The sequence below is a fragment of the Festucalex cinctus genome, chromosome 17 (assembly GCF_051991245.1).
Source record: "Festucalex cinctus isolate MCC-2025b chromosome 17, RoL_Fcin_1.0, whole genome shotgun sequence".
NCBI lineage: Eukaryota > Metazoa > Chordata > Actinopteri > Syngnathiformes > Syngnathidae > Festucalex > Festucalex cinctus.
In genome coordinates, this window is record NC_135427.1 from 19,544,443 (window position 1) to 19,570,173 (window position 25,731).

Consider the following 25,731-nt stretch of genomic DNA (forward strand, 5'->3'; position numbering starts at 1 on the left):
TTAACTCTGTACATTTTGGCCAGTTCATGGGTTTTCGACGGAAGTGTACAGAATTCACTTGACAAAAAAAAAAAAAAAAAAAAAAAAAAAAAAAAATCTTATTCCTGAGTATTTGTTTTAGCTTTGTTTTTTGGAATATTTTTTTTTTTTTTAGTTTCTGTTTTTCAAAATATTTTTGTTTATTTTGACATAATAATTGTCTTATGTTTTTTTAATTTAAAAAATGTTTTTCAAAAAGTCTATCATAACTATTTTGTTTTTACGGAGTTATTGTTTTTTTTTTTTTTCGAGAATACATGTGTTCTTGTTGTTTCTTGTTTTCCTTCAGTTTTTTTGGAATACGTATATATTTTTTGTTTTTGTTTTCTGATTTTTTCGCGTTTTTTGTAATAATATTTATTTATAAATAGCGATGTTTGATACCACTTTTTGTTCAGACTGATACCGATACTCAACTCTTGAGTAGTCACCGATACCAATACCACAAATACATAAAATTCCCCCCAAAATGATAAATTATATAATAATAATAATAATCATAATAATAATAATAATAATAATAATTTAATTAAAGCAAGACCTATATATTCCTAATATAGTATTCCCCCCCCCCCCAAAAAATAAAATAAAATAATAATATATATATATATATATATATTATTTTATATTCCTCTAATTTCTCTTTTCTAGTTCCTGATTGTAAAACAGCCACAGACGAGCGGCCGATTCTGGTATCGGTGCCGTCACAAGTACCTTTAACTTAAAATAAGTCTGCTATTGGCACCGATACAGAGACCTGGTATCGGTACTCACCCATCCCTACTTATACATTTTTTAAAAACTTTAAAAAAATAATAATCATTTAATACAGTAAAGGAAAATAAATCCCATGTGAAAACTTGGAATTAAACTTAACTAAAATGGTGGTAACAAACTTGCTATGTTAGCATACTGTATACAGTTTAGTTCTTAATAACAATCACCTACCTAAATCTGTTATGGGGTGTATTTAGAGTGCCGAGCAGTTGTAATCGATTTGATTTAATACTGTAGCATACCATTGCAATTAGTGAGCATTATTGAATGGATGTCAAATCAGAAATCAAAATGTAGCCTTTACATCTACTACTGCTTGCTAACATTGCCCATTGTTATTCTACAGTCACTCGATTTTAATACGCTAAGCTGCCTGCATATCTTTGCAGACAGAAAAACAATGCATTTCTTCCATTTGGTCCCTCTGTGAGTAGATTTCATGACTCGTGAACGGCACAATCAGAGCTTTCATTCGGGGTGATTAAACCAGATTTACTACTCGGGGATTATCAGCGTAGGGCACATGCGTCCAAGTTGAATAAGCGAGCGGAAAGGTGCACATGATGTCGGTTTAGTGTATTGGTGGGAGTTGAGTTCTTGAGGGAAATCCTTGGTGATGAAATAGCGTGGATGTTTAGACAGTTTGTTTATTTGCCAATTCGGGTATGGTGGCTGGAGCAGGAGATAAGCCAGACCAGACCTGCTGGAGATAGCCAAACATTAATAGACACCAGCAGCCTCACAGGAGGATCTCAATTACCTGGCATCAAAACGGGCCTACATGGCAGATGGATGTTGATAGAAGGAAGTGCAGTAATTGTTTGTGTGTTTTCCATAATAGGGGTCTACTAAATTGGATTTTGAAACTTTTACAGCCAACAGTGGAAGGAGTACAACTCTTAGGAGAACTTATAATAGTGTTTTGAAAACTATTTTTAATTATGTTACTTAATTGCTGTAAATCTACAATTTCCAGATGCAAGCTGAGTTTTTCTATGAGCCATAGGTTCTGGTGTGTCCAAAATTTTTCCTCCAAGGGCTGCATACAAAAAATATAGAATTATTTAGCTTTGATTTATTAAGAATGGCAAAAAAACAATATTCTAAGCCAGTGGTATCAAAGATACGGCCGGCGGCCGGATCAGGCCCACAAAGGGGTTTAATCCGGCCTGTGAAATGATTTTGTAAAGTAAAAAATGTTTTTTTTTTAAATTGTAATGTCGGACAAATTAATCAGTTGGCCACAATCAAAATATATAAAATTTGTAATTTCACTAGCAGTCCTCAGATGAGCAATGCAACTTGTATGGGAGAATTGTTCTGGATGTCATTATTTTACACACAACTTAATAATAATTAAATACATCGTAACTTATTATTTTTTAAATCATAGACATAGACCGACATAAACATGTTAAATACAACACAAATTCAATTACTGGTAACACAAATAGATATAGTATGACAATGATTAGCGTTCTTATAACGTCATTAACTGCACCACACAATGCATTCTGGGAACAATATATATGCAAAACAGGTTGATTTAACATGCCCAGAATGTATACCGGCAAAGTATTGCTGTGTGCCATTTGCATTTGTGTTATTTTTCGGAACAACATGATTACGGTTGAGCTCTGTAATTTAGGGCTGGTCCACAAATCTGTGTATATATTGACACCCCTGTTCTAAGCATTTTCATATTGTTTATAAATTGTAGTTATAAAAAAAAAAAAAAAAACGACACCACACTTTTATGTTAATCAGTGATAAGCAAATTTTGGGATGGTCAGTAGTTCTGTGACCTACGAGAAAAGAGCTGTCCCTTCATTATGTCGCTCTCATCAAGCGGAGGAAATTAGGAATTAGCTTTAATTCACCAACATTTTATTTAAAAGTGATTGTTTTAGTTGTCAGTTTCTTTTTTTTAATACCCTTTGCATATCGTTAGCATAGCCCCCCAACTTTTGACATTTTTCACTCCACCCTTTAAAATAAATAAATAAATAAATAAATAAATAAATAAATAATAGTGATGAAGGCCATGTTGCAATGCAATGTTATTTTGATTACGGTACGCTTTGTGGGCTGCTAAAAAAAAAAAAAAAAAAAAAAAAACGGTGAGCCGCAAATGGCTCACCAGGCCATAGTTTGGATATCCCTGTATCAATACTTTTAAACACCCTATACTCTTACATGAAACATTTTTTCTTTCAACTGATTTTTAAATTTTACTTTGTGTTTTTTGTGAGCTATGCCATAACATGCAAATATGTTTCTTTTTATATATATCTTGCCCATTTTTTTTTTGTTGCAAAATAAAGCAACACAAGTTACATTCCTTTAATATTACAGCACTAATGCACACAAACGTAATTGTTGTCTATTATATTCTGTAGTGCACTATTTTATATAAATGGGATAAAAAAAAATGCTTTTTTTTAAAAAAATATTTAGCATTCAACTCTCTTGAAGAGTTCATCTCGCCTTGCAGCCTTTATTAGCTTGCATTCCTCCAGACATGCTGGATTTACATATCCAGCAGTGCTCGGGCCTCCCAGTAAGCTGGCAACCACTCTCCTCTCTCCTCTTCACTTTGTCCTAACCTGTAGCCTGTTCCAATAAGAGACTTAAGAGGGAGCTTGTTGGCATCCAGCTTTGCTGCAGTGTTCTCACCCTGCGGCTAGAGAGAGGAGCAAGCTAGAGGGCTGGTGGGAGGTAAGCAATCAAACTGAGGTTTAATGTTGCTTCTTAAAGGTAGAAAAAAAAACATGTACACAGTAAGTGTTTAAACACGTTGTTTCTCCCAAACCAAATCAGAGCAATCATTCACGACCCTGGTTAGCAAGATGGGGGCTGCATGCAGGGGGCAGTGGGAAGAGTACTTTGAGGCGTGACATATCTTCGGGAAAGCGCACGCAAATATTGGTGGTCCTCTCTTTTTTTGGTGACAAACTGCATTTGTGACACAACTATTTTTGGACTTTCCAATAGAAAATTGACATTTTAAGGAAAATGCTACATAAGGAAAATAATGGTGACAAAACTACTAAAATAAGGTATGTTTCACTAACAGCTATACTTTACAAAACTACACTACATGTTTTGATATTCTAGAGTCAAAGATTAGGAACCATTTTGGACAGATTAGACCTTCTTCCGCAATCGTCAAAGAAGGTCTCCACAGATGTGTACTTTATCTTTTCGGGCACCCATTAAATATACATTCTGCTGGTAGTTCCTACTAGTATTATACAGCGAGCATTATTAAAGATAAGACTGGGTGAAGAGTTCCACTAGAACTGTACAATTGGTACCGTGACCCGGGTGAATAGTTCACAAGCCACGCGAATAAAAGAATGTAATGTAAGAATGTAATGTAATGGATTCATTTTAATCATGTCTTTTTAAAATAATCATAATATTACTATTACTATTACTACTATCTGCGATTGGCTGGCAACCAGTCCAGGGTGTCCCCCGCCTGCTGCCCAGAGCCAGCTGAGATAGGCGCCAGCACCCCCCGCGACCCTTGTGAGGAATAAGCGGTCAAGAAAATGGATGGATGGATATATGATATTTGTTGTTAATCCAACTTATTTTCGCCGGTTGTTATTATTAGTATTACCTTATTTTACCAGACAGACATATTCATTTGTATTTATTTATTTATTTATTTTTTGCAGTGATGACTCATCAAAGTAGGTGACAAAATTCCATTCCCCTCTCACTGTTTATGCAGAAAATGAAGCGTGCCGCTGCTTCTGGAGTTCGATGTTCCTAAAATGAATTATATTATATCATATTGTTTATAAAACATTTGCCAGTATTATACTTATTGATTATTGATTATTAAGCACACAAACACAATTGGTTTTGTGCTTTATATACGTTTTCTTTTCAAGATTATTTTTTTTATTTTTTTTTGTGCAATGGACCATCAGGCTGTCAAATTGGAAAGATATGTGACGTATCTGCAAAGCCTCCGAGGGGATGGGTGAGGTAACAGGTAAATGGGGAAGGCAGAGGGAAAAATGAGGGTGGGGTAGTGTTAGTAGCGTAAGGGAAGGGCAAGATAAGGGAGCTGCCATGCTTTACCGTACATACCCCTGCATCTACAGGCAGCTGAATTAGACTCAGTTGGGCATGCAAGTCCTCCCGCTTGGTCACTTCCTACAGTGGAAGTGATCGGTGCAGCAACGCAGGAGAGGGAGGCGCACATTGGGAAGGGGGCAAAAAAAAGCACAGAAGTGAGCAGTAGACAAGAGCAGACGCGGAGTTCAAGGAGATTCATTCGGCCTCATCGTAACATTCTGAGGTCACCATGCCGAGAAACATATTGCAGCCAATTTCCCGTCCCAGCGCATGGTAGACAAGATGAGCTGCACGAGTCCATTAGCAGCCTCCATAACAGGAAAGCAAGAAGGTCAGAGAGGAACAGTGAAGTGGACAGCCACGGTCTGTGTTCCATTTGTTCAAAAAGCAGCCAGAATATGATCTTGACATACAAAAAACATGTTTGTACCTTTGCAGCACAGCATTGCAAATTGTTGATTTCATGCTTTTAGCACCCATGCAGAATTCAAGTTGTGTGCATGTTTGCATATGTACAGTGTATATATCGACATTTGCACTCTCTGCAGTGGAGACTTGACACCACATTGAGAATATGAGGAACATATTCAACAACTAGAACATCTCCAAAACAGCTAACGTGTTTTTGTATCTTAAATCCAGAGCTGTACATCTCTCTTATGTTGTCTCGCATCACTGAGCAGCTGGTTACCTAGCAACAGCAACACAAGGGAAGTTTGGCAGTTTAAAAATAATCTTTCAAAGAGGGATGTGAAGTTGGAAAAGGAAGAATGTAGGAGTACCGAAGACACGCAACTAAAACATCGAATAGAATAGAACATTGTGTGTTGATCATGTATGCGCTTGTTCTTCACTTCCATTCATCTTTATAGTCCAATTCACACAGTACACAAGCACATTCCTATTATCTCTTTCTCTAGGATACTATTTACTATTTTTATGGACCTCTGGGAAGCATGGCAGTGTACCCATGTTTATTAAAAAGTAGACTAGCTATGAATTTAAGAAAGTTAAAAAGGAAAGTAAATGTCACTGTACAGTGGGAGATATTTTTAAATCTGTTTTGAAAGTCACAAACACGTCTTTAGTCTGCAAACACGGACACATTTATGCTCGGATCAATGTTCATTGTCAAAAAAAAAAAAAGTGACAGCAGGTACTAGTTAGCCTCAAGGACAACATAAGTCGCCCACAGGTCTGTTCTAAAAATAGCTCATCAGGCCACTGTGACTTACTAAGAATAATAATTAAAAAAAACAAAACAATAAAAAATAAAATAGATTGTGTACAATAGAAAAAAAATGCCGTTTTTATTAACCCAAATATTTCCCAAAAGATGATTTCAGAGCTGTAGTTTTAGTCCGACTCTATTATGGGCCCATACCTTTTTTTTTTTTTTTCTGGTTTTATGATATTTTCTTTCATTATGCATTGTTAATGGCAAACATTGACCATGTGGACATTTAAGTATCAAGCTACACAAATCATTTTCCATTCATATGACAATAAAAAGATTTCATTTGACTAAATGACAATCAATATTTGCAGTGAGGTGAGAGTCGATAGGCGGTAGTAAAAAAGAAAAAAAAAAGATAGAACGCCTGAAGTTAGTTCAATATTTGATTGACCCACTGTGGAGAGTGCAACATTAGTTAAAGTTGGTATGGAAAATCTGCTCATGACAAATTGATGAGGTTCAATTTGATAAATCACATAGAAATCAACATTGCTGTCCCTTTCACTTTAGCTGTGTGAAGAACTATTCAAGGCATTGAAAAGAGGGGGTAGATTGTACAAGATTCTTCATCAGTTTGCCATATATATCTGTAAAAACACTTTACCTCAGTTTGGAAGCCTTCAACCAAGATGGCCACCAGCAGGTTGAAGAGAACGTAGTTCCCAAAAGTCATGAGGGCAATGAAGTAGAGGGCTGCTACCGGCGTTGTGGATGCCATTCCATTATATAATACCTTGTTCCAGTCTTCTTGAGTTAAGATCTGCAAGAGGTGATTTGGTAATAATAATAATAAGAATAGACAAGTGAGTATGTGTGTGATCTTTTTATGCAGTTCTTATTATTTATTCATGCATTAGTTATATTGTTTGCTTCCACACACTACACTGACCACTTTTATTGTATAACTAAATCTACATTCAACTCATTATTTGCACCATCCTTTTTTCACAGGTGTGACAATGCAATGCTCTGTAGACACCATGATACTTAAGATCCAACGTGTCATTGAATTATTAACAATAACTATATTCATAGTGACAAATGCTGTGCATTGGTTATGCAGGGATAATGCATAGATGATAAGAAGTCAGAGGAGGGTTGTGTTGAGCATGTTCTATGAGACATGACACAAGAGGAAAGACTATTTGATCCACATGTAACATACTTGGAAATGGAAATCAGTTGAACATTAAAAGGCTGATTGCCCTGTCAGTGTGGTTAAGAAGGTTGAGGAGAGAAGAATACATTTTATTTATTCACGAGAGATTGTCCTTTAAGCCTTGTAAAAGGTCCATTTGGGTTAAAAGAACTGAGACAAAAAGAGTTTTCTCAAAGGGCACTTCAGCAAATTTTCATTTAACTCACTTGCATTTTATCATTGGAAAAAAAGCCAACCCTAATGTCTATCTATCTATCTATCTATCTATCTATCTATCTATCTATCTATCTATCTATCTATCTATCTATCTATCTATCTATCTATCTATCTATCTATCTATCTATCTATCCATCCATCCATCCATCCATCCATCCATCCATCCATCCATCCATCCATCGATCTATCGCTAGCTAGCTAGCTAGCTAGCTAGCTATATTGAATCATCTGAACTCCCAGATGTCATTTTTGACTGGCAGCTTTGTCTCCCTCAATCTTTTTATTGTCTGTATGTCTGTGCTTTTACTGCTTTGTGTCTATGAATTGTAGTAATTCTTGTTTAAATGCTGTGTATTTGTATATGACAAAAATGTTAGTAATATATGTTTTTGTGTGACTGGGACTTAGTGTAAAATTGACATATTTATTAAATTGCGCGTTTTATGAAGTCAAGTTTGCTGGCTTGCGCTGCACGCACAAGCCTGAGAAGCCCTGTTTGCTAATTGCTCCTCTGGCGATATGGCTCACCGCATAAATGTAGGGTTAGTGAGCACGGCAATCTGGTTATGAATCTTGGTCATGTTCCTGACAGGAGACTTTTGTGTTTATGTTCTCAAATTTTGCTGTCTTTAATATTTTAAAGCTCTGTTTTTTGTTTTTGTTTGTTTTTTTGTCTGATTATTTTAAACACTCTAATAGCATTTGAATCAAGACATCATAAACCATCACCACTTTCTAAAAATATAATATAAATATTAGGGGTGTCAGGCGATTATAAATTTTAATTGTAATTAATCACATAACTGAAATAGTTAACTCACGATTAATTACAAATTTTACATCTGCCTTAAATGTACAATGAAATGTACAATAAAATATTGTTTTTCTAAGTTTCATACGCTTATTAACATAAAAGTCTAAAAAAAAATTAAACTAATGTTAAACTGCATCTTTTAGTCGATACAGCAATTCTATAAAAAGTCATAAAATTGGGTTAAAGTTAAATAAATGTACACTACTATAAAAAAATGAATGTGATATTGATTTGTGTTGAGGTCATTTATCTACCACTAGATGGCATAATTGCATTTGTACGATGTTGGTGACAGCCAGCTCAGTGCATTTTTCTTTTCATATTAAGAGCTATCTAATCTTAACATGAAGGAACTTGTGAAATTCTACACATTTTTAAAATTGTAAAATACAACATGACCCCAGTCTCCACAAATATGTGCATTATTATTACATTTATTACTACTAAATTTTGACATGGACGTGTCTGCTGCATTGCGACTCGAATATATATATTGTTTTTTTACTCTTGTGTGTGCATAATTTTTAGGCATTATAGTGAACGGTATGATATGGCGCAGCTCCATCGCTCACATTCACTTCATAGAATTTTGCAAGCATTTCATTGTGTAATAAGAAATACAATGTTTTACTGGATTCAGAATCCGCGTCATAGTGCACTAAAGATGGAAGTATTTCTCCCATCTCTAGTCTAGATGATGAAATAACATTGTGTTCCATTTATAGCAAAGTAAGCAAAGATGTTTATACTCACTTGAAAAACAGTCACAATGGCCCATAGGAGAGAGTCAAAATTTTTCCTGTCCGGTAGCGTGTCTCCATCCCGCTCAGAACCAAATTTACAACCAAACAGATGCATCCCTAGAATACTGAGCGGAGGGATGGTTGCGACAAACAAGAAAGAATGGAAATGAATGTGAATGTTAACATCAAACAAAATCAACTGCAGTCACTTGTGATAAATATCAACATGGGGAGCACTATGGCTTTTATTATTTAGCTAGGAATGACTGAAAAATAATGATGTTAGCACTGATTAGCTGAGAGTCATCTGGTTGTCAATGTTTAATGAGATGCAGATATGTTCAGCACCATGGAGAGCGCTAGAAAAGATGGCCCATTATTGTCAGTGCAGCGGAAGTCAAATGATGAGGCTGTGATGTTCATCATTTCACTAAAGATTACAAGAAAAACATGCATTTTTTTTGTATCACTAGTACACCAGAATCATTAGAGACAAAGGCATAACATTCTGCCTTAATAAATAGGGATAAAGAAACATTTTTAATAGTTCTGTTCAGAGATATTTAACAGTTTGCTTTTTAGAAGTTAACGACTGTTTCTCATGCTTTGTCCCTGTGATTGTGCTGAATAAGGGACAGAAATAGATAAACTCTTACTGTATATTGATATAAGACTCTACAAGTTAATGTTGTGTCCAGTTAGTAGGAAATGTAACATCACAATACGATAATTATCACGATATTGTGGGGAGGTTGGAGATATAAAAAAAGTCACAATATCGTAAAAAAATAAAAATAAAAAACTCATCCTAAAAAACAATATTGTGCTTATACAGAAATAATATTATACAAAAATAAAAATACAATAAAAATATTATTATATATAAAATATATAAATATATGTATTGAGGCACTTACTCACATATTGACCCAGTTCACAAACATATTACTTTCCCCTTCATCTGACTATTGGCGTGGATTTTAAACGTATAAGGGCCAAAACATGCCTTGTGAAAATTAAACTGCACTAAAAAAAAAAAAAAGAAAAAAAAAGAAAAACTAGCCACCAGGGGGTGCTAGAACTGCACAAATGGAAATCAACCTGACTTTTTTTAACAGATGTGCTGCTTTTAATATCGTGACATGACAACGACAATATATTGTGGGAGATTGAATATCGCGATATCACAATATTCCCGGTATCGTTACATTCCTACCAGTTAGTATAGAAAACACACAAACCTGAAGATGAAAATAAAGAGCATGAGTAACATGCAGAAGGTGGCCACATTGTCCATGGTCTTCATCAGCACCACCAGTTGCCTCTGCAGGGCCGGCATGAATCGGACCAACTTCAGCACCCTCATGAGCCGGAAGGTCCTCAGCACAGACAAACCTCCACCTTGCTGACCCACAATTTCCCACACACTGTTTGAGGATGACACACCAATATAGATTAGACTCAAGTAAGACCCAACTTGATTTGTGAAATGCATTTCAGCTGTTAGGTTCAACCTACAGTATATTTATTGTATGTAATATTATTATTAGGGGTGTCAAGAAGAGTGTGTTCATTTTGAGTTAACTGAAAATTCCTTTAATGCCACTAATTTTTCTAACGCACAATTAATACTCGCCCCTTACTTTGAAAGGCTGTACCGGGAAAATTCCAGTCACACTGCAGCAGACAAGTCCATGTCAAAATTTAGCAGTAATAGATTTAACTCTTTGACCGCCAAATATGTTTAATAACGTTTAGTAAAATCACGATGTATGCCGCCATAAACGTTAAGTGACGTCAACTACTTTTTATTTTTTTTTTTTTTTTTTTTTTTTTTTTTTTTTTTTTTTTTAATATATATCAGTGGTCAGTGCAATGTATAAGTGCAGCACAGCCAAGTCAATGAGTTGTGAACGCAAAACACCCACTAACTATGGAAAGCAGATGGCAGCGGTAGCTGCTCGGGCCTAACTAGAGCTGCGAATTACAATGAAACATGATGCAATCTGATGAAATAGAACGTTTTCAAGGCTGACGTGAATGATCAAACCCTTTGTAACATTAAATTTAATTTGACGGAGAGTCACTAAACAAAAAATATTAGTATCAAAGTCACTGTTGTGGAGAAACTGTGTCTTTTCTTTTCAATTTTCACTTATGTCACTCAAATGACCTATTTTCAAATGGTGATTACTAAAGAACAGAATAAGGTAGAAACATAATGTACTTGTAATTATTCACGTAAAAACATTTTGACCTGTCGTCATTTATAGCTTAATAGGTCACGGGCAAACTGGTCCAGTTCACTTGAGATCAAATTTTGGTGAAAGTGGCCCCTGAATTAAAACGAGTTTGACACCCCTGACATAGAATATCGTTCATTATCTTGCATCATTAGCAAGAACTGTTCGTATATAGCACAAGATTTCACGAGTCCAAACTGCAGCATCACTCTCAACAATCAGTACCAAAAATATGTTAATGTGACCGTTTCTTGCGAATATTTGCACTTACGATCTCTAAAATATATATAAATAAATAAATAAATAAATAATAATCATAATCTCTGTAGCAGTTTCAAGCATGTCCACATATAGCTTGAAAATTACACGACACATAATTTTGCTAGTATCAGTGATATACACATGAGCACATTGTGTCATCAGTTGCTTCATCATGAAACATGATATTTTCTAGTGTTGTTCCGATACCGATACTGGTATCGGTAGAGGCCCCGTTACTGCATTAAAACAGTGGTATCGGTATCAGTGAGTACTAACAAGTAACATGCCGATACCATTAATTCCAAGGCTAATATAGGACTTCGGATGCAGCATCTTGTGTCTTGCTTGTGCACAACATTCATAGATATGTGACATGTTCACTGCATGCCGATCAAGGATATTCTATTGGCCCTTGAATGCTCTGAACCAATGGCAGGACAGCTTTTCATGTGGAGAAAAAAACTTTTGGTATCGGTATGATATCGGCATCGGCCGATACTGCTGGGTATCGGAATCGGTATCGGGGGCCATAAACGGTATTGGGGCCAAAAAAAGATATCGGAACAACACTAATATTTTCTCATCAAATTTGACGAGCTAAGCTAAACAAAATAATTCAATTTAAATACAATTTTAGACTGTTCTAAATGTCTCCACTTATGTCGATGACATCATACCTAGACATGGTGACTATTTTGGTGTTATTAAAGGGGCAATCTAGAGCAATTAGCTATATACAGATTATATGCGGATTGTTCCAAAACCTATTCATATTTTTGGAAATGGCTGTCATTTCCATTTTTCTTGGTCTCAGGAGAATTTGTTTGCCATCTGGATGTCGTAGATCCGTTAATGCTTTTTAAACAATGTACTTCTGGCTTCATTACAATATGTCTGACTTATACAGTAAGAGACCTCTGCCAATATCCAGAATGAATATGAGCGTAATACAAGATCGCTAATACAAGATAGATGTGTTCAACTCACCTGATGACCACAATGATGCCATCGAAGATATTGTAGGGGTTCTTAATATATCCAAAAGGTCCGTAGACCAATACTTTTAACAGCATCTCGAGGGAGAAGAGGCTGGTGAACACAATATTACTGATCTCCAAGGCATTGGTCAGCTCTTCAGGCTGGAGGGAAAAGAAAAAAGTCGGTCATTAGTACTTTATTGGCTTCATTGTTTGCAAAAACTGGAAAATAATGTATTTATCCATTTTGGGCATTTAGGAATAGGGATGCAACAATTACGGCAATATTCAATATTAAAACAAAATACCGTCATGGTTATGTAACGCAGCAGCAAATCTGTTAAAATGTCCATTTTAATTAGGCATGTTTTGGCCACCTACATTTAAAGACCCACACTAATCGCCAGATGAATTAAAGTTCCTCCACAAATTGACAATGCATGTGTACATTAGTAAGTAAGTGCCTCGACATTAAGTCTCAGTATTGATTGGAGGTGGTTTATGTGCATTGAAAAGGTTATGTTACCTGTAATATTAGCACTACATGTGTGTAATTTTATGACCTCAGCTAATTAGTAGGGATGTAATGATAAGCGCAATATCGTGATATCGTGATATTAAAATTGCTACAATATCGTCGTCGTCATGTTCACAATATTTAAATGCAACACATCTGTTAAAAAGTCAAGTTAATTTGCATTTGTGCAGTTCTAGCACCCTCTGCTGGCTAGTTTTTTCGTCCAATTTAATTTGCATTACGGATGTTTTGGCCCTTCTATGTTTAAAATCTACACTAATTGTCAGATGAAGGGGAGTGTAATATGCATGTGAAGTAAGTCAGTATGAACTCAATGTGTGTGTGCATTAACAACATAACATAATAATAAAACATAACAATAATAATAATATAACATTGCTGTTATGTAGAAAAGCACAATATTGTGCTTTTTTTTTGTATGAGCCCTTTTTTTGCCAATATTGTGACCTTTTTTTTTTTTGTATCGCCAACCTCCCGACAATATCATGATAATTATCGTATCGTGAGCTTCATATCATGATAATATCGTATCGTGATATTTGGATATCATTCCATCCCTACTAATTAGCATTGTATATAGGAGACATTTAAAATAAAGACTTGAAAAGCATTTTCTTTGTCACTGTTATTTAGAAGAACACAATATTGGGGGGGGGGGGGGGATTCGATATGAGTTTTTTTTTTTATTACAAAATCATCAGTTTTTATACAGTATTGTGTGCTTTCCTTATGTCATTAACCTCCAAACAATATGATAATTATCGTATGGCTGTCACGCCGCCACCAGGCGTGGCGGTTCATGCTTTTATTTTTGTGTCTCTGTTTCCCGTTTTACTTTGAAATCCTTACTCTCCTCTCACCCCAGGTCACTTGCCCTTCCTGCCGCTCACTCATTACCGGTCCCCACCCATGATTATCACCACCTGCCACCAATCAACCCACACAATAAAAGCCAGCTGCATTCTCCCCTCTGTGCCGAAGTGTCACCGTCAGTGCATGGAAGCGTCCCACAGTCCTTATGACCTTGTTCATGGTGCCTAGCGTTGTTGCCTTGTTTTTGTGCCTTTTCCTCCCTTTTGGAGCGCCTTTAGTTACCCCTTTTGCCTTGTGCCCTTTTTCCTCCCTAGCGGAGCGCTTTCTGTTGTCCCCAGTACCTTTTGCCTGTTTTTTCCTCCCTAGTGGAGCGCTTTTTGTTCTCTACTTTTTCCCCTCCCTGTTCTCCTCTCAGTTTGAGAGGAGACCTTTGTTGGCCGGAAATAAACCTGCTGCCTTGGTGGCCTACCTTACGCCTGCGTCTGAGTCCTACTTGTCCTCGCCTTGTCAGTACACTTCGGCCAGCATGGACCCAGCAGGCACGGTCGAGGCCGCACTGCAGAGCCAGGAGGCCCGGCTCAACAACCAGGACCGGATCCAACAGACCATGCTGTCCCGGATGGAGGAATTGACCAGCCAGGTCCACGAGCTGGTAAGCCTTTCACGGCGTCGAGCGCCAGCTCCCACTGGACAGATTCCTCACCCTGAGTTCTCTGTACCGACCACGCCATTCACCGGGGTAGGATTAAGACTGGCCTCCCCAGAACGATACTCCGGTGAACCCGGACGCTGTCAGACTTTCCTCACGGAATGCGACATTCATTTTGAGCAGTTACCACAGGCATTTCCCACAGCCCGATCCCGAGTGGCCTTCATGGTGTCTCACCTGACGGGTCGGGCCAAAACCTGGGCGACCGCGGAATGGGCCAGGGGTTCCTCGGTCTGCCAAAGCGTACAGGACTTTCAAATCGCTTTGCGCCAAGTCTTTGATCCAGAAAACAATGACCGAGAGAAGGCACGAGCACTGAGCCGACTTCAGCAAGGCAGAGAATCTGTCAGCGACTATGCAGTTCGCTTTCGAACGCTGGCAACGAACAGTGGCTGGAACGCCATCGCACTTCACGACCATTTTTTGAAAGGACTCTCACCTGCCATTCAAGAGCTTCTGGTTCCCGTAGATCTCCCCGCGGACTTGGACGCCTTGATTTCCCTTGCCATCCGGACCGATCATCGTCGCCAGGAGCTGGCCAAGATCGGCGGACCGCGAAGGAGGGAGGAACCCACCCCCTGGACGCGGACACCGGAGGCCAGAAGGCCGCGATTCATCGCTCCTTCCCGACCGGAACCAGGAGAGGTGGACCTCGCTAGCGACGAACCCATGCAACTGGGAAGGGCTCGGCTTTCGCCGGAGGAGAGGCAGCGCCGACGCCGAGAGGGCCGCTGCTACTATTGTGGTGGTCTTGGGCACTTGGTGGAATCCTGCACCACAAAGGGCCACTCTCCGGTGAGTCCTCCGTCACCCCGACCCGCCAAGAATCACAGACTTACGCCAATTCAGATAATCCACCACAATGTCACCATAGATCTGTCAGCCCTCATCGACTCCGGATCCGACGAAAGTCTCATGGACTGGGAGCTCGTAAAGCAAATACGAGCCTCCACCGAACCCCTTTCTTTGACCATCCAGGCTCGAGCGCTGAATGGCAAGGAGCTCTTCCAAATCACCCACATTACTGAACCTCTGGAAGTCCGAATCGGACCTCACTTCGAGACTCTCCGTTTCCATGTTTTCCACGCTGCTTCCCCCACTTTGGTTCTGGGACACCCTTGGCTGTGTCTACATAGCCCCAGAATCGACTGGAACACTGGAGTTGTTCTGGAGTGGGGAAAGGACTGCAGCTCTCACGGGTCGGAACAACCCGCACTCCGAAACTCCACAGCCCAGGTTCACCAGGTGACTCTCGTCCCACCGGCTCAAGAAGAGTACCCGAACTTGCACACTGTTCCCTCCTGCTACCACCACCTGCGGGAGGTCTTCAGCAAAACCAAAGCCATGACTCTCCCTCCACACCGCCCATATGACTGCCCGATCGATCTGAATCCCGGTTCAACCATTCCCAAGGGGAGACTGTACTCAGTCTCAGGACCCGAACGCCAGGCCATGAACCACTACATTGATGACTCCTTGAAAGCCGGCCTCATCCGACCGTCTTCCTCGCCTGCAGGAGCAGGCTTTTTCTTTGTGAGTAAAAAGGATGGATCCCTACGCCCCTGCATCGATTACAGTCCTTTGAACGACATCACTGTCAAGAACCGGTACCCATTGCCCTTGATGTCCTCGGTGTTCGATCAGCTGCAACAAGCCAAGATCTTCACGAAGCTCGATCTGCGGAACGCCTATCACCTCATTCGGATCCGTGAGGGAGACGAATGGAAGACAGGCTTCAACACTCCTCGAGGACATTATGAATACCTGGTCATGCCATTTGGCCTCACGAATGCTCCCGCCGTCTTCCAGGCAATGATAAATGAGGTACTCAAGGACTTCATAGATCACTTCGTGTACGTTTACTTGGATGACATTCTGATCTACTCACCTGACCTAATGAGCCATCGAGACCACGTAAACCGAGTACTCCAACGTCTTTTGGATCACCATCTGTATGTGAAAGCTGAGAAGAGCCTATTTCATGTTAACACCATCTCCTTCCTGGGATTCATCGTGTCACCAGGGAAGGTGGAAATGGACGCGGACAAGGTCAGCGCCGTACGAGAGTGGCCCACGCCAGACTCCCGGAAGAAAGTTCAACAGTTCCTCGGATTCGCCAACTTCTACCGCAGATTCATAAGAAGCTTCAGCACCATTGCCGCTCCTCTACACGCCTTGACCTCCCCACAAGTCCGTTTTTCATGGAACCCGGAAGCCGAAAAGGCATTCAAAGACTTAAAAGCACGCTTCACCCATGCCCCAATTCTCAGAGTCCCAGACCCCAAACGCCAGTTCGTGGTGGAAGTAGACGCCTCCAGTGTTGGAATTGGGGCGGTGCTGTCCCAGCGTTGTCAAGAGGACGGCAAGACACATCCCTGCGCATTTCTTCCACGTAAATTATCCAAGGCTGAGTGCAATTACTCAGTCGGAGATCGGGAGCTTCTCGCTGTAAAAGTGGCCCTAGAAGAATGGAGACACTGGCTGGAAGGCGCTGAAATGCCTTTTGTGATCTGGACCGATCACCGAAATTTGGAGTACCTACGCCAGGCCAAAAGACTCAATCCCCGACAGGCCAGGTGGTCCTTGTTTTTTAACCGCTTTGTATTCTCTTTAACTTACAGACCAGGCAGCAAAAACGTCAAAGCAGACGCATTGTCAAGAATCCACGAATCTGAGCTATTGGAGGCCGAGCCTGAGACCATCCTGCCCCGGGATTGCATTGTTGGAGCCATGAGATGGCAAATTGAGGACGATGTCAAGGAGGCATTGCGCAACGTCACTCCCCCCACGTCTTGTCCACCACGTCGACTCTTCGTGCCTGAGGAACTACGATCTCAGGTGATACACTGGGCTCACACTTCACAGTTGTTTTGTCATCCTGGAGTCCGCAGGACCATGTATGCTGTTGCCAGGAGATTCTGGTGGCCGGCAATGGAAACCACCGTAAAAGAGTACGTCGCTGCCTGTCCCACTTGTGCCCGCAACAAGTCCTCGACTCAGTCCCGGATGGGCCTTCTTCAGCCACTACCAATCCCATCCAGACCATGGGCAGAAATCTCATTGGACTTTGTGACCGGACTGCCCCTATCCCATGGTAAAACCACAATTCTCACCGTTGTCGACAGGTTCTCCAAAATGGTTCACTTTATTCCACTATCCAAGCTCCCATCCGCCAAAACTACAGCAGACATCATGATCCACCACATATTCCGGTTTTATGGTTTCCCTCTGCACATCGTCTCCGACCGTGGACCACAGTTCGTTTCCCGCTTCTGGTCACAGTTTTGTAAAGCCCTGGGTGCCAAAGCCAATCTGACGTCTGGATACCACCCTGAGGCCAATGGACAGGCCGAACGACTAAATCAACAGCTTGAGACCGGTCTCCGATGCCTTGTCTCCCAGAACCCGACCACCTCGAGCAAGTACCTGGTATGGGTCGAACTCGCACACAACTCATTGCCCACATCTGCCACAGGTCTTACCCCGTTTAAATGCGTCCACGGCTACGATCCACCGTTTTTCGCTGAACTGGAGGAGGAGGCAACGGTTCCCTCGGTCCAGGCCATGATCCGTCGGTGCCACAAAGTCTGGTCGGCGGCCCGGACGGCGCTTCAACGCCAGGGAGACCGGGTGAAGAGGGCCGCCGACCGGAAAAGGAGACCGGCACCTGAATACCGCCCAGGCCAGCGAGTTTGGCTATCAGCAAAACACCTCAGACTCAAGGTACCATGTCCGAAGCTGGCCCCGCGATTTGTGGGGCCTTTCCCAGTAACCAAGTCCATAGGTCCCGCCGCCGTTCGACTCCGCCTGCCAAGATCCCTCAGAGTTCATCCGACATTCCACGTCAGTCAAGTCAAGCCGGTCCACGAAAGCCCACTTGTGCCCTCCGAACCCGACCCACCCCCCCCAGAGATGGTTGAAGGCGGCCCCGTTTACAAGGTCAGGAAACTCTTAGATGTGCGCAATCGGGGCCGCGGGAGACAATACCTAGTCGACTGGGAGGGGTACGGCCCGGAGGAAAGACAATGGGTCCCCTCCCGGTTCATCGTTGATCCCTCTTTAATTGATGATTTTTATGCTGAACACCCTGACATTCCTGGGCCGTCAAGAGCCGGCCGTTGAGGGGGGGGTACTGTCACGCCGCCACCAGGCGTGGCGGTTCATGCTTTTATTTTTGTGTCTCTGTTTCCCGTTTTACTTTGAAATCCTTACTCTCCTCTCACCCCAGGTCACTTGCCCTTCCTGCCGCTCACTCATTACCGGTCCCCACCCATGATTATCACCACCTGCCACCAATCAACCCACACAATAAAAGCCAGCTGCATTCTCCCCTCTGTGCCGAAGTGTCACCGTCAGTGCATGGAAGCGTCCCACAGTCCTTATGTCCTCGTTCATGTTGCCTAGCGTTGTTGCCTTGTTTTTGTGCCTTTTCCTCCCTTTTGGAGCGCCTTTAGTTACCCCTTTTGCCTTGTGCCCTTTTTCCTCCCTAGCGGAGCGCTTTCTGTTGTCCCCAGTACCTTTTGCCTGTTTTTTCCTCCCTAGTGGAGCGCTTTTTGTTCTCCACTTTTTCCCCTCCCTGTTCTCCTCTCAGTTTGAGAGGAGACCTTTGTTGGCCGGAAATAAACCTGCTGCCTTGGTGGCCTACCTTACGCCTGCGTCTGAGTCCTACTTGTCCTCGCCTTGTCAATGGCGAGGTTCATATTGTGATAATATTGTATGGTGACATTTGGGTATCGTTACATCCCTACTTTGGACCACTCGACTGTGGCTGGAAAATTATATTTAACCGAGACAAAAACAAAAACAAAAAAAATTGTGCCAGCCACTATAGGGAAAAAATGTTGGTGCAACAATCACTAACAAAGAAAAAATAATAATTAATTAATATATTATTAAAATATTTATGAAGCACTTGCATAGTTTTAAAAAAAATAAGTTCAACTTCCTACCCCAATGCTGAGTCATCACTTTTGATATCCTGAATATGCAAGTGCAGGCTGTTAATAAGGCATGAAATGCACCAAACGGAAGCAAGCAACACATTTATGCAACAAGAACATCTCCACATGTACTCCGGTATGTTACAGACGCACAAGAAAAGCAGACCAGGGACTGATTTAAAATGACAACAATCCAAATGTGTATTTTGCTGCATACAATGCACAAACTCAGCCTTTGCTCCACAGCCGAACAGACATGTATGCCGATCACAAAGCTCCAAGCAGAATGTGCCAAGGATGTCTGCTTGGAGCTCATCAGAGAATTGAGCTGTCAATCACAACAAGATCAAACAACTGGCATGTGTATGTTTTCTATGCTATCAAGAATTAAAAAAAAAAAAAGAGAGAGAGAGAGAATGAGAGCAAGCAGACAGACACGAGTGCCAAGCAATAAAAGGCGAGGCACATCCAAACACGGCACAGTATGTAAATCGGACCTCCAGCGCCAGTTTGGGCTATTATGGCGGAGGCGAAACGAGCCAAATGCTCTTATGCGTCTGTGGACTGTGGAACATCCCAGACAAACGCTGTGAGGCTTTTCATCTCCAGCCAATAAACCGTTTACACAACTCAAACATGGTGTCATTTGGACGCCTTACACGGACATGAAAAAAGGATGGAAGGTGTTGAAAGGGTGATCTATGTTGTTGGCATGGCCGCTATTCTGATGCATTTAAGCAGTATGTGTATCTCCAAACTGAACCAGGAGATAATGTAACATAATGTAAGCACGGTGTGTTGTCATCACATCTGTCTAGGTGGCCTGCTACTAATCACTGGACACTAAGAATGTGTAAACACCATTTTTCAAAACTAGCATGGATAAGAACAGAGATTAATATCACGTTTTGTCAACATGATGAACATACAGTCACTTAAAGACCACACTGAGCTTTACTGAGATAGTTTGAAAGCTAAGAATGATCTGAAATCAGTTAGTAATTAAGAACGGTAAACAATTTAGAAAATGTGATTGGTTGAAACTTAGAGCCTACATAAAAAAATCGACAAAACTTTTGAAAATGTCTGGACAAGACATTGCGCAGTATGAAGTCATAACTCCCCAAAGACCCAAATGTAACAATAGGGCCTGGGGCAGGGAAAACGAAGCAGCAATACCAAGGCCCAATATTGCACCATCATTAGGAGTCCTTCAGAAACAATTCCACTCATTCGTTTCATCTCGATTAAGTCAACCCACAATGGTTAAGGACATGGACAACATTGATAGTTGATACGAGTGTGGTTCTCAATATTTAGCATGCCATGTAGCCTACAGTAGATGGATGGATTGGTGCGTGTATCGGAATGTTTAGCTACTAATGAGAATTATATTAAACTGTTAAGCTATCAGTCAATAAAGCCCATCCGAGCCTTTGTGGTTATTTTGGCCTCTGATGCTATCCTAGCATGAAAGTTAGCAAACGTGGACGCTGGACCAGACGGATGAACCGTCCTATAGGCTAGCTTAGCACTAGCTAGCTTGTATAACAGATACAACATAGATGGATGGATCTAAAACATTACCAAAAGCGATTAAAAAACAGGGATTCTGTGAGGGATCCTGGAAGTTAAAGTCATTTTAAACTAAAAAGGAAAACATTTACATAGGTTGACGCTGCCGTGTTAGCGCTTAAAGTGATACTTGAATCGTTGAGCCATTTTCAGCAATAAGTTAGTATTTTGTCCAAAATCAATTTGATAACAGCAATAATACCTTAAAAACTATTTGTTCCACTTGTTGTCGACTGAAGATGACATCACCTGTGCTGAGGAAGTAGATAACGAGCAATCATGGCTCACCTGTTTTCCGGGTTTGGCCAGCAAACTGAGCTATTATTTGTCGTTATCTACTTCCGCAGCACAGGTGATGTCATCTGTCGACAGCAAGTCGAAACAATAGTTTTTAAAGGTATTAATTCTACATGAAAAATAATGAATTTATCAAATTCCTTCTGGGCAAAATATTAACTTTATACTGCTGAAAGTAGCTCAATGAGTCAAGTATTGCTTTATGCCGCAGTCTTGCTACTCTATGTTTTGATAAAAGTGAATATGAGGCTTTGGACAACATAATGTGTAGCTAAAGTGCTATGAAAGTGCAATCCATTTACCATTATGATCAAATTTGATATTTTTTCTTGGGGTTGGACTAATGATGTCTTTATTGGCAAAATTACAATTCATAACTCATGATTCATGTTTGTTGATGTTGTTTTGTTGGATTTTGGTTGTCATTGTGTTTTCCTTGTGTCATTAGTCAGGTTTCCATCGAATTTTTTCCCAAAAATTTGAAGCGAATTTACTGAAAATGCGCAAAACGGACATACCACTTATGCCCATTTCCATCTCTTCTTCTTTTATGAATATTGAGAGGGGACTCCACTACTGTAGGTGGCGGTATACACCAAAGAGAAGAAGAAGAAGAAGAACAGGCAACGACTGCGCCTTGCGTTGACATCGTATGAGTTTGCTTTTGTAATTTCTGATAAACTGTAGTGTTTCTTTGCTGTTTTCCATCAAAAATTCCATCAAAAATTGTGTTCTTATTTGCTTCTTTCATTAATCCTAAAAAGATTTCTCTTTTGTTGTCCCCCCAAACACATTTGTTTATCATCTGTCATTGCTATTTGTGACTACAAACGTATGTGTGACGTAATATCCGGTCAAAACATGTGACGTGTATCTGGTCTTGTCGGCATTTATTTGGAAAACCTGTTTCCATAGCCAAAATTTGCATGTTCCTTTTTTCGATACGCTTCAAAATCCATCCCCTCCAAGCGTAAAAACCTTTTTTTTTTTCTAGTGTTTCCATTTAGTTTTACTTTCCCATTTCTTGAAAATTAAAATATGAATGGGTGGATGGAAACCTGACCTACGCCATGCCATTGTTGTCGTTTGTGTTGACTTGCTAAGTCTTTTGCTAATTTTAGTTAGTTTTCATAGTATGTTTGGAGTTTGACACTTGTTTAGTTTGGACTTCAATTTAGTATTTTTGTATGCTGTAGTACCTTGCCTTTTCTTTGAATTAAATCACTCTCTCGCTGCCTTGCTTCCGTGCACACGGATCCACTGCCATAGCAAACCCTGATAGTAACCCATTCGAATCGACTCACGATCCAGTGGTTAAATGACAAACGAACATGTGAATTGGGAGTCCAGGCTCTAACTGCTACACCCAAAAACGGTTTAGTTCATGTTCTATTTTTGTGTAGTTTTGTAATTATCATTCGGTGGGTACTTTGTGAAATGATGGCAATTTGATGCTGAATGGCAAAGGCCATTTATCACATACATCAAATTTGGTCAAGCTCTGGTCTGGAGTTTTGTGATTTTTGGCAAACCGTTCAACTTCCCTGTGACGCTCCGCTCAGATGGTATGATAAATGTAGAGCAATTAAACGTCTCAAGTAGCTTTTGCTTAATACTGCAAAAGAAATTGCAGCAGAAACGGAAGTGTGAACTTCCTTAGTTCTTGCCAGAGTAAATGTCAGGGGCTAAAAATGAACAGCGTAGATTATCTGGGATAGATGCAAATCTGACACAAAGACATAACTGACTTTGTCTGCCAATACATTTTTTTCCCTATTTAAGATGTTATAGAGTCAGAAATCATCGTAAAAAATCTTAAATGTAACTAAGTTAAAACTGAGCCAATTAATTGTTTTAACAGGATAAAATATTTTTTTGTTAAATTGGCAGACCTGAGAGGTGCCTTGCGATTGACTGGGAACTGGTACAGGATGTACCTCAATTCTCATCCAAGGTCAGATGGGACATATTCCAGCTCACTGGTAAATTTAATGACGAGCACTATAGAAATGAAAGTTAACCTGGAAATCTGATGACAGATTATTTTCAAGGTAAATAACAGGTTGCCAGATTTTGTGACTGAACCTATTCTAATGACGCAGAATGGAATGTGTCCCTTCCTAGCAAGACAGTTCAGTTTAAGTGCAAACAAGTGCAGCAAAAATAAACCATTTCTTTCCATTCCTGGCTCCACTTGAAAAGAAATAATCTGCCCACATAATCCACAGCACCTGCCATTGAAACCCATTTGCTGGAAATCAAACAGTATCCGTTTCATCTAACCTCTTTCTCACTGTCTGTCTTTTGAAATTCATCTCGGTTCACAGACACATCTATCTGATTTATCCATCTGCTTGATTTAATCCATTCACCTGATAGCAGTGGCCGTAAATACTTCAAAAGATCACAACTTCAAAGGGTAAACAAGTGGAGGACGACTTAGATGTTCGCATTGTTTTATATAAATCAATGATTTGAACTGAAACACACGCTGTTACCAATATGTACTTAGGTCAGGGGTGTCCAAACTTTTTCATTTGAGGGCCACATACAGAAAATCCGAAGGACGCAAGGGCCACATAATGTTATGAAGAGAAATTGTGTTTAGTCCTAAAAATTGTACAAATAATTTATTTGTGCTTTTGCATATTTAGAAAAATGCTACAGTATATAAAATAATTTATTTGTAATATGGCAGTGGGGTTATTATAGTTTGGGAATTTTTCATTTTAGTTTTTATTTCATTTTGAGTTCTTTTTTTTCTTTTTTCTTTTTTTAGTTAGTTAGTTTTAATTATTTTTCACGGTGGTTCTGTTTTTTAAAATTAGTTTTAGTTCTTTAATAAATGCTTAGTTTTAGTTTAATTAGTTTCAGTATTAGTTTTTTTTATTTTTATGTGTATTACTCATGTGCAACATTTAAAAAACACAATGGGCACGACGTCATTATTACGGTTTATATTAACTCTTTGACCGCCGAAAATGTTTCATAACAATTAGTAAAATCACGATGTATGCCGCCATAAACGTTAAATCAACTATATATATATATATATATATATTTATTTTTTTTGTTTTTTTTTTGTTTGTTTTTTATCAGTGAACAGTTCACCATCTAAGTGCAGGCGCGCTGCCTGGTCAATGAGTTGTGGAATCAAAAACACGGACTACCTATGACGTAATTATTCCGGTTTATATCAAAATAAATCTACAAAAAAAATCACATTTAAAATTATCCCAAAAGGCTCATGGATTAAATTAATTACCAAAGACTAAAACAACGGACATTTTTGCCATAATTATAGTTTTATTTTAGTTAGTTTTGTAAACATAAAATGTAGTTTCAGTTAGCTTTCTTTTTTTTAAAAAGCATCTTCATTTTTGTTTTATTTCATTAACAAAATATTTTTTTTTATTTTAGTTTTTTCGTTAGTTTTAGTGAACTAAAATAACCTTCAATAGCACCTGTGTTTTTCGACACCTTCACTTCTTACTTTGACCATCTCCAAACATTGTTGTTTTTATTTTAGTTGAACTGAGTCAAATGCCATTTTTAGCAGATGTCGCGGGCCACTAAAAAATGGACGGCGGGCCGCAAATGGCCCCTGGGCCGTAGTTTGAACACCCCTGACTTAGGTGTATCTGAACTTTGTATGTAATCAAGCACCAACAGGCAATCGCATTCAAATAGGAACACAGAATTCACACACCTCTGTAATAGATGTAGTTGCTATGCCAAAACAAGAAGTACAACTTTTATGAGTTGAGACTTGGACTGCAGCAATCTGGCCATGAGACTGATCATTATTTTTTCTCCCCACTGTGTCTGCTCTGCAATTGTTTTTTAAACTTATATCGTACATTCCTCAGACATCATGCATGATTCCTGCACAGAGTCCGACAATAAAATCGTTTCTTGGACATATTCCTGCGGCGGTGTTATAAGTATAAGTTTACGATTATCAAAGGAGATTCATTTCTTAATTCAATAATGGCGACTGACGTGCGAGTTCTCGCAAGGGATCGATGAATGCCTACACATGTTGCGAGTTGTGTAAGTGGGAAACTGCTTGATTTTCTAATTGCCCCCTTCAATGTCCATTTCCTGGCTAATGAGGCTACAGGAACATTAGTAGGTGAAGTGTGTTTGATGAGGAATAGCGTAATCTGGTTAGTGCTAATGTAATGCCACCTAATCTGGTTTGATAGCATCCAAAAGGAATGCCGCACTCGTACAGCTAATGACGCAGCACTGCGCTTGCTGAGTGTGTTGGTTTAATCAAGTGGGTGTGCTTGATG

At 39.8% G+C, this 25,731-nt stretch overlaps 1 protein-coding gene across 19 annotated transcripts in view; it reads right to left on the minus strand.

Annotated features, from left to right (window-relative positions):
• The window catches only part of cacna1g (calcium channel, voltage-dependent, T type, alpha 1G subunit), a 255,234-nt gene that overhangs the window by 73,846 nt on the left and 155,657 nt on the right, over positions 1–25,731 (minus strand). For 15 of the 19 annotated variants that reach the window (XM_077503936.1, XM_077503941.1, XM_077503940.1 and 12 more), the window contains exons 11-15: positions 12,572–12,723; positions 10,322–10,507; positions 9,091–9,205; positions 6,753–6,908; positions 4,924–4,989 (exon numbers count right to left, since the gene is read on the minus strand). In XM_077503936.1, the coding sequence (XP_077360062.1) occupies positions 4,924–4,989; positions 6,753–6,908; positions 9,091–9,205; positions 10,322–10,507; positions 12,572–12,723 (675 nt within the window). The remainder of the gene's footprint in view (positions 1–4,923; positions 4,990–6,752; positions 6,909–9,090; positions 9,206–10,321; positions 10,508–12,571; positions 12,724–25,731) is intronic. The other 4 variants (XM_077503948.1, XM_077503953.1, XM_077503942.1 and 1 more) reach the window with 1 other exon arrangement.